This window comes from Orycteropus afer, unplaced genomic scaffold (genome assembly GCF_000298275.1).
Source record: "Orycteropus afer afer isolate SDZICR_OR568_19922 unplaced genomic scaffold, OryAfe1.0 scaffold00152, whole genome shotgun sequence".
Taxonomy (NCBI): Eukaryota; Metazoa; Chordata; class Mammalia; order Tubulidentata; family Orycteropodidae; genus Orycteropus; species Orycteropus afer.
The window spans coordinates 2,134,611-2,143,587 of NW_006921739.1; the positions used below are offsets into that span (position 1 = coordinate 2,134,611).

At 39.4% G+C, this 8,977-nt stretch overlaps 1 protein-coding gene across 1 annotated transcript in view; it reads right to left on the reverse strand.

The window, feature by feature from the left end:
- The window catches only part of DDAH1 (dimethylarginine dimethylaminohydrolase 1), a 230,476-nt gene that overhangs the window by 58,790 nt on the left and 162,709 nt on the right, over positions 1–8,977 (reverse strand). Inside the window, exon 2 of the mRNA XM_007946170.2 lies at positions 2,381–2,480. Within this exon, the coding sequence (XP_007944361.1) occupies positions 2,381–2,480 (100 nt within the window). The remainder of the gene's footprint in view (positions 1–2,380; positions 2,481–8,977) is intronic.

The following is an 8,977-nucleotide window of genomic DNA, read 5'->3' on the forward strand; positions in this document are numbered from 1 at the left end:
AGATGGAACAATGTTTTGTATAGTATGTTATGCCAATTGAGCTTGATGTCCCCTGCGACTATGGTCCCAAGCCCACAGGTTCAACTACTCTGAAATGATACTAATCTTGAATAAAGAATCTTTAAATACAAACTAGATATACAGTCATACAATGAAAAACTATAGCCCAACTATGCTACATTAAAGAACAATGAAGAATGTGTGAACCATCTCACAATGTGGATGAATCTGGAGGACACTATGCTGAGTGAAATAAGTCAATCGCAGAAAGACAAATACTGTATGAGCCCATACTATGAAGAGTCAAAGAAGGGTTTGCTTAGGAAAGGGAATTAATTCACTTTGTAGGTTACTGGGCATGGGAGGGAAGGAGTGGGGAAAATTTTGGACTAGTTGGGGGCCAAAACTGAGTTGGGAAAGGGGAGAGATGGCATGGAAAGAATCTATGACCAGCATGATAACACTGAGGAAAAGGAGGACAACGAATTGTGCACATAAGATATAGACAACAGAGCTAATACCAGTATATCCACACACTACACTACCATTAAAACCAAACACCAGGCTACAGATAAACACATAAACATCTGAGAAGATCAGATGAGAGTCAGTGGACAGGATTATACCCTAGACCAAGGATAGTTTTAGCTGAGGGTAACCTTGCACAGATACTAGTGATACAAAATACCCACAATCATTACAGAAGCAACAGAAGACTGACTTGGAGTAATCCCTCAGAGCCAGCCAAACACCTTGGGAAAGAGAACCACTGGGTCAGCCGACTCAGGACCATAGTATTGGAGGACACCAGGCTCAACTGGCACAACATAATACATAAAAATCTTGTTCTACAACCTACTTTGGTGAGTAGCGACTGAGGTCTTAAAAGATTTCAAGTGGCCATCTGAGATGCAGCTAATGGTTTCCTCTTGTCTGACGTGAAGAACAGTGAAGAAAACCAAGGGCATTTGGAAACAATCAGCCCTAGAATATGTTGGCCCTTGAGACCAGAAGAACTAGATTGTACCTGGCTACCAATGCCAAACACTTGGGAAGAGATCAAAACTGGAGATCCTGGATAGAGTGGGAGGAAAAACATGGAACAAAATCCAAAAGCACAATAATGACCAGAATTACTGGTTGGCTGGAGTCTGGTGGAACCCCCAAGACTATGGCCCTGGGACATACTTCAGGCCTGGGACAAGACTCACTCCCAAGCACTGGCTCTCAGCCCAACAGTAGAAAGACTTAGATGCAGAACACCCAACCCAGGGTGATGCACCCACCTACTCTAAAGAAATACACACCCTGGAGCAATTGGCCATGGAACACCAGAGGGGCAGGATTTACATGGAGGGAAAACTAGACAGACAGGAGTACATAACTAAGAAGGACATATGGATTGGGGGGTCACAGGGAAGGCAGAGGAGGAGAGTACGTTAGGGTTGGGGACTGTAATCAGGGAGTGAAACCAAATGTACACAAATTGTTGTTTTTCTTTTAAATTTTTATTGTGATTTGGGTGAAAGTTTACAGAGCAAATTCACTTTCCATACAGCAGCTCACATACACTTTGTCTCATGACATTGACTGCAATTTCCCACAATGCAACAGCTCCTCTCCCACTTCCTCTCCATGGTTACCTCTTCCTCCCTATGTCCTTCCCTGCCATGCATTCTTGCCCTCTGAGCTGTCTCCCTGTCATACACAGCCCTTCTATTATCCTATGATTGATCTCTCCAAGGAGTGTATCTACCTAATGTAAAATGTTCAGCTCATATGTCTGTCTTTTGTTTGGCTGGAACCACAGGATTCAGTTTAATTCCAAATCTGAAGGGCAGCTAGGGGCCATAGTCTCAGTGGTTCCATCAGGCTCTATCAGACCAGCAAACCTGGTCTCCCCCTGCTTTTTCTTTTTTTTTTTTTTTAATTTTGAGTTTTATTCCATATTCTTCTCCCATTCTACCCAGGATCTATATAGATCCCCCTTCGAGTGATTGACAGTGGTAAGTTGACACCATTTAGTTCTTCTAGTCTCATAGTTGTACAGGCGGAGGATCGCATGGCAAATGTACACAAACTATTGAATGTAAAACAAATTCTGCTCTGTAAATTTGCACCCAAAGCACAATTAAAAAAAAAAAGGAAAGAAAAACTACAATCCATAAACTCATTTTGTAGAAGAACATGGTGGAAGCAAGCTAAAAACCCCAAATATTTATATGATTATCTTTAAGTGGGCTTTTCTATATCTTCCAAATTCCCTACATTCAGCCTCTATTACATTTGTAATTTTTAAAAAAAACTACAATGAAACAAGTGAATTATAAGCCAGACATTAGAAGTATTTTTAGATAGAAAAAAACAAATACAATAATACCTGTGAATAGGACATCTCCACCATCTAAAGTTGCATTTTCATCTTTCATCTCTACTATATTCAGCTGAAGTTTTTCTAATGCTTCTTTCATCATGTCAACCTATTGAAAATAAAAAGATTCATATTAACAAATCTATTTCAAACAAGAAAATCAACCATCCAAAACTTCTGAACACTGAACCATGCCTCTCTACTTGTGTGCATGCACACGACCACCCTTCTGGAATATGTGTAGTATATAGTGCAGGGTCTATCATGTAAGAGAGGAAATTATCTGTTAGAAATTGTCTATTTCGTCCTTATCTTGTCTAAGGTCAAGTCAATATTTATAGTCTCTTTTTCTCCTGGGGGCTGACTGACTAGGACATTGTCAGAGGCTGACTAGTTATGGCATTGTTGGAGGGCGATTAGCTAGAACACATAAGTCAAGAAAGATGGGAAGCACAGTACCCAGTCCCTCTACCCTTGCCAGAAACTACATGATTAAATTTTAAACCTTACTCCAGTTAGTCAGTCAGAATTATACAGACATAGGGCAATATATGGAAGTAGTATCAATGACAATAACTACTAACTTGAAATCTCACCCATAAGACAGTCACTGTTTTATACTCAAGTATCTTCTAAAATGTCAGAACAGCCAAGGCATCTCTGTAAATTGGAATTGTTTTTAAAATTTACATTCAAACATTTAATATAATTACCTGTATTTTAAACCTGGTTCCCTAGTAGTGATTAACAAATACAGTAATTGAAATTGCAATCAAACAAACAAAATACATGAAGATGAATTTCAAGGACTTTCTATGATTCCAGGGAATGGTCTAAAGCACAGAGATATCTTGGGCCGAAGCAAGGAACATTTCTAGGGAGATTTAGTCTAATACAAGGAAAAAAAAAACCCCATTAAGTCATAACAAATGACCGATAGTCACAATTTAATTCAAGCCCTCCCAGCAATCAACAAGACAATTTTAAAAAATTTGAAGCCTTTATAACCTTTTACATGGTGAAGACAAAGATCAAGAAGACATGACCAAGGGTTCTTGAATATCGAGAGCACATAATCACAGACCACTGGGAAAAGCAGGTGGTTCTGCCAAAATACAGCATTCTGAGTACATACAGTCAATTGTCAATGAGAAGTTTACTGTTAGGTGCAATCAAGTTGATTCCATATGTACCATATGATCGTATGTACAACAGAATGAAGTAATGCCTGGTCCTGAGCCATCCTCACAATAATTGCTATAGTTGCAGCCACTGTGACGATCCAGCTCATTGAGGGTCTTCCTCTTTTTTCACTGGTCCTCTGTTTTACCAGTCATGATGTCCTTCACCAGGGACACTTCCCTCCTGGTAACATGTCTGAAGTACATGAGACAAATTCTTGCCATTCTCACTTCTAAGGAGTATTCTGGCTGCACTTCTTCCAAGACAGAGTTCTTCATCCTTCTAGAAGTTCATAGTATATTAAATATTTTTCACCAACACCATAATTCAAGTCCAAGAATTCTCCTTTAGTGTTCCTTATTTCACCATATAGCATTTGCATGTATATGAGGTGATTGAAAATACCTCTGAACCTTGCTATTGAATATAGAGTAACAAAGGAAAAAACAAACTCACTGCTGTCAACTCGATCCCAACTCACAGCGACCCCTCCTTGGGTTTCTGAGGCAAAATCACTACAGAAGTAGATTACCCAACCTTCCTTCTGAGAAGTGGTAGGTTTGAGCTGCAAAAGGAAGTAATGATGTAAAAGAGCTGAACAGAAGATTTCAAAGGGTGGCTCAAGAAGGCAAAGTATTATAATGAAATGTGCAAAGACCTGGAGTTACAAAACCTAAAGGGAAGAACATGCTCAGCATTTCTCAAGCTGAAAGAACTGAAGAAAAATTTCAAGTCTTGAGTGTCAATATTAAAGGATTCTATAGGCAAAAAATTGAATGATGCAGGTAACATCAAAACAGGATGGGAGGAATACACAGAATCCCCATACCAAAAAGACTTGGACATTCCACCATTTCAGGAGGTAGCACATGATCAAGAACTGATGCTACTGAAGGAAGATGTCCAAGCTGCACTGAAGGCACTGGCAAAAAACAAGGTTCTAGGAACTGATGAGATACCAAGTGAGATGTTTCAACAAACAGATCCAATGCTGGAAGCACTTATTTCTCTATGCTAAGAAACTGAAAGACAGCTACCTGGCCAATTGACTGGAAGAGATTCATGTATGTGCCTATTCCAAAGAAAGATGATCCAATGGAATGCACAAATTATTGAGCAATATCATTAATATCACATGCAAGCAAAATTATGCTGAAAATAATTCAAAAATGGTTGTAGCAGTATATTGACAGTGAACTGGCAGAAATTCAAACTGGATTCAGAAGAGGACATGCAACAAGGGATATCATTGCTGATGTCAGATGGATGAGGAGTTTAGGAGTCATAAATATAGCAGAGTAACTTCTAAAGTAATGCAAATATGGAAATACTTTAACAACAAGCCTGACATTCATGCAGTCAAAAAACATTAAAGAGGATACAAAGTAAAATAAATATATCATCTCATCCTTGTTCTGGAACTCATGTAAAAATTCCATGAACCAGAGTGACTCAGAACAATAAAAAATAATTTCCATGGACAAAATGGTCTTAACGTTGTAATAAATACATCTAGTGACCTCTTTTAACAGCTGAATAGGTTTTCCTATGGAACAGAAGTGGAATCGTTGCTATAGCATAAAAAAGAAGCAAAACAACATCATCCATTACTTGCTGGGATGACAGTGAACCCAAGAAAACATACAACTGCTTCCTTCTGGCCTCTCTTCCTCTGTGTCCACAGAAATAAACTAAGTTTGGAGAGAGATCATGGGAACTGAGCTACTGCTACTTTTTGTTACCATTATGAATATTACTATTTCTATTATAATTTAGCACTGCAGAGATTACTAGGAATTCAGCAATAACATGGAATGTTGTCTGAAAAGTTTACATGTAACATCTGTACCCAAAGAAATTTGTTCAGCTCTTAAGAGTTTAAGGAGAACAGAAGTAGGGAGGTATTATATGCCAGTTTCAGAAACACTGCATCTCTTTAAAAGTCTTGTCTTCAAAATTAAAGTTTTAGAGCATAAAATGTTTGTGGTTTCTTAAAAGTTAAAACAGCTGTACTGACATTAAAAAACTGGCTTTTGTGTAAGGGTAGCACTTTTTTTTTTTTTTTTAAAACATTCAGTCACATCTATATAAACGCAATCATTAGGGTAATTCCATACCACAAACACTGATGATACTACATTACTTTCAGAATTAAGTGTATAGACAAGTTTAAAACATTTTTTAAAGATCAAGTAAACAGTGTTTGAGAATTGCAGGATCATATAGCATCAACTTGACAACGCTAGCCCCTGAGAGATTTCTGGAGAAGAAACAGGCTGAACCCGACAGGCTGTCCACTGAGAACCACATATGCTTGGCACAGGGGCCCCAGTGAATCAGACAAATTCAGCTGCACACAGGCCCAGTGTTGCCCTGACACATGGGCCATAGCAAGCCAGTTATTTAGGCAGTTAGAACACTAAATATAACTATAGAAGTGGGAATTTTTACAGGAAGAGAGCCAAACCATGAGCCTTCAACAAACTGCCCATTCTGTGGTTGCACAGCCATGGTTAATGTTGACTTAATTAACTTTCAAGAGGAAAAAAAAATAGCCAAACAACACACCCACCTTTCATTGAGACACTAACTCCTCAGAGTGTAATTTAGCATTACTCAGGGTGGAGAGAAACTGTCAAGACAAACAGTATTAATTCCAAAGGTTGAGTTGAATGGGTCATTATAGCCCATGAAATTAGAAATAGAAAGGGTTAGTTAGATAAATGACATTAATTAATTTAAACCATAACTATAAAATTTTCTATATTCCATGCTAAGGATTTACCAGACCTTTCTTCCTTCCTTTTTCACTCTTTATGCATTTTTTTATTTCATTTTTTTTTACATTATACTCCCATTTCTTTGTGCCCCATCTTTTCTCCTGTCATTTGCTATGGAGTCCCTGGGTGGTGGAAATGGTAAAACTTGGCTATAAACCAAAGGTTGCAGGTGTGAGCCCATTCAGAGGTGTCTTGGAAGAAAGGTCTAAAAATCAGCCACTGAAAACCCCATGAAGCAGAGTTCTGTTTGAACACTAATGAGGGAGCCATGAGTTAGAATCAACTTGTTGGCAACTGGGTAAATCCTAGATTCCCTTTCTAGTCAACTCTGCTACTTGCAGTCATCCAAGCTACACTTTTTTCTCTTTGAGAGAGCTGGTTCTAGAGTCTTAAGGTAATTTTTCCTTTTTCTTTCTTTTTCCCCCTATCGCTCTCTCCATTTTCAGAAGGGTTGTTTGTTGTCAGGTGCCACTGAGTCAGCTCTGACTCATAGCAACCCTATGTATAACAACGAAACACAGCCCAGTCCTGTGATAGCCTCACAATGCCTTAGCCCATTGTTGCAGCCACTGGGTCAGTCTCGTTGAGACTCTTCCCTTTCTTGCTGACCCTCCACCTCACCAAGCATGATATCCTTCTGAAGGGAATAGTCCCTTCTGACATCATGACCAAAGTAGGTGAGAGGAAGTCTGCAGCATTCTGGCTGCACTTCTTCCAGGACAGGTTTGTGGAGTAGTGTCAAAAAATGTGTATTTTAACAGATTCTGTAGTAGTGTTGCTAAAAAATGTATTTATTGGGGTTGGTTACACATTCCTGGGCACTTCACTAGGAGTATCTGTATCGTATAGCCTTATGGTCAATGGCATGGGGATCAAATCCTATCTACTACTAGTTAAGCTGCGTGACCTTAAGTTGTTCAGCTTTCTGAGCTCACTTTTCTCATCTTCAAAATGGATGTTTTTTTTCACAATAGCAGCAACTTCCTAGGCTCTTCCTAATCATTAAATATTGAAAGCACTGAGCACACAGTCTGGCACATAGTAACTGCTCAATTAATGTTACATATGACTTTTATTATTTGATAAACTCCCCCTTATATGTACCAGTGACAAATATCTGTGCTATGAAATTGATCCATAAGAGAAAACCCGCTACTTTTTCTTTTATTTGGGCAAGTTTCTCATGGTATTATTATTATTTTTTAAATTGTTATTTGGGTGAAAATTTTCAGAGCAAATTCACTTTCCATACAGCAGTACACATACACTTTGTCACATGTCATTGACCACAATTTACCACAATGCAACAGCTCCCCTCCCACTTCCTCCCCATAGTTACCCCTTCCCAGTGTCCATCCCTCCATGCACTCCTGCCCCCCCGAGCTGTCTCCCTTTGCATAAGCAGCCCTTCTTTCTCCCATGATTGTTCTCTCCAAGAAGTGTATTTACCTCAGGTAAATGTTCAACTCATATGCCTGTCTCATATGTTTGGCTGGAAACCACAGATGTGGGTTCAATTCCAGACCTGAAGGGCAGCTAGGGGCCATAGTCTCAGTGGTTCCACCAGGCTCTATTGGACCAGCAAACCAGGTCCCCCCCCCCTTTTTTTTCTCCAAATGATTTTGAGTTTTGTTCCACATTTGTTCTCCCTCTCTATCAAGGATCTCCTACATAGATCCTCTTCCAAGTGGATGAAAGTGGTAGCCGGGCACAGTCTAGTTCTTCTGGTCTAATAGTCATATAGGCTGCAGATCAGATGGTGTAACAGTCACTAGGACTAATTGTTTCCGTGAATTTTTTTTTTTTTTTTCATTCTTCTTTGCTCTGGATGAGGAGAGACCCATCATTGCCTGCAGATGGCAGCTTGCAAGCTTTTAAGATCCCAGTCGCTACTCGCCAAACAATGTTTTGTATAGTATGTTATGCCAATTGAGCTTGATATCGCCTGTGACTATGGTCCCGAACACACAGGTTCAACTACTTGGTCCCTCTGGGTAGCTGGCTGTAACCAAGCACTGACCACAACCTTGCCCCTTGTCAGCTCTACTATACACCTGGGAATTCTGATTATTCACATAATTCACATAATCATTTACATTCACATTGACATTGTCTGCCAACCCTATACATGTTCTTGGATAAACTCCGCACTTCATAGACATACCTAATAGTTCAGTCTGTCCACCCATCTATCTACCCATATACCCATGTTTGCCTTCACTGAAAACGAAGTACTGTATGTGCAAAAAGGTTCACCTTTGATATCTGTACCTACCATGTACCTCTCTATGTTTTTCTCTTCCTTAGTTCCACCATATTGGTCACTCACATTTGGCACACTGTCCTCTTCACCCAAAACAATACTTATCTCTATCTAACAGTGTTCCCTCCCCTCCCCTCCCACCCCTGGTAACCAACAAAGAAAATTTCCTTCCATAGATAAACCTTTCCTTTTCTTTTACAATAACGGACTAATACAATATTTGTCCTTTTGTGTTTGACTTATTTCACTCAGCATAATGTCCTCCAAGTTCATCCACGTTGTGTGGTGTTTTGCAGATTCTACATTATTTGTTAGCGTTGCATAGTATTCCATTGTTTGTATGTACCATAGTTTGGTTATCCATTCCTCAGTTGATGGACA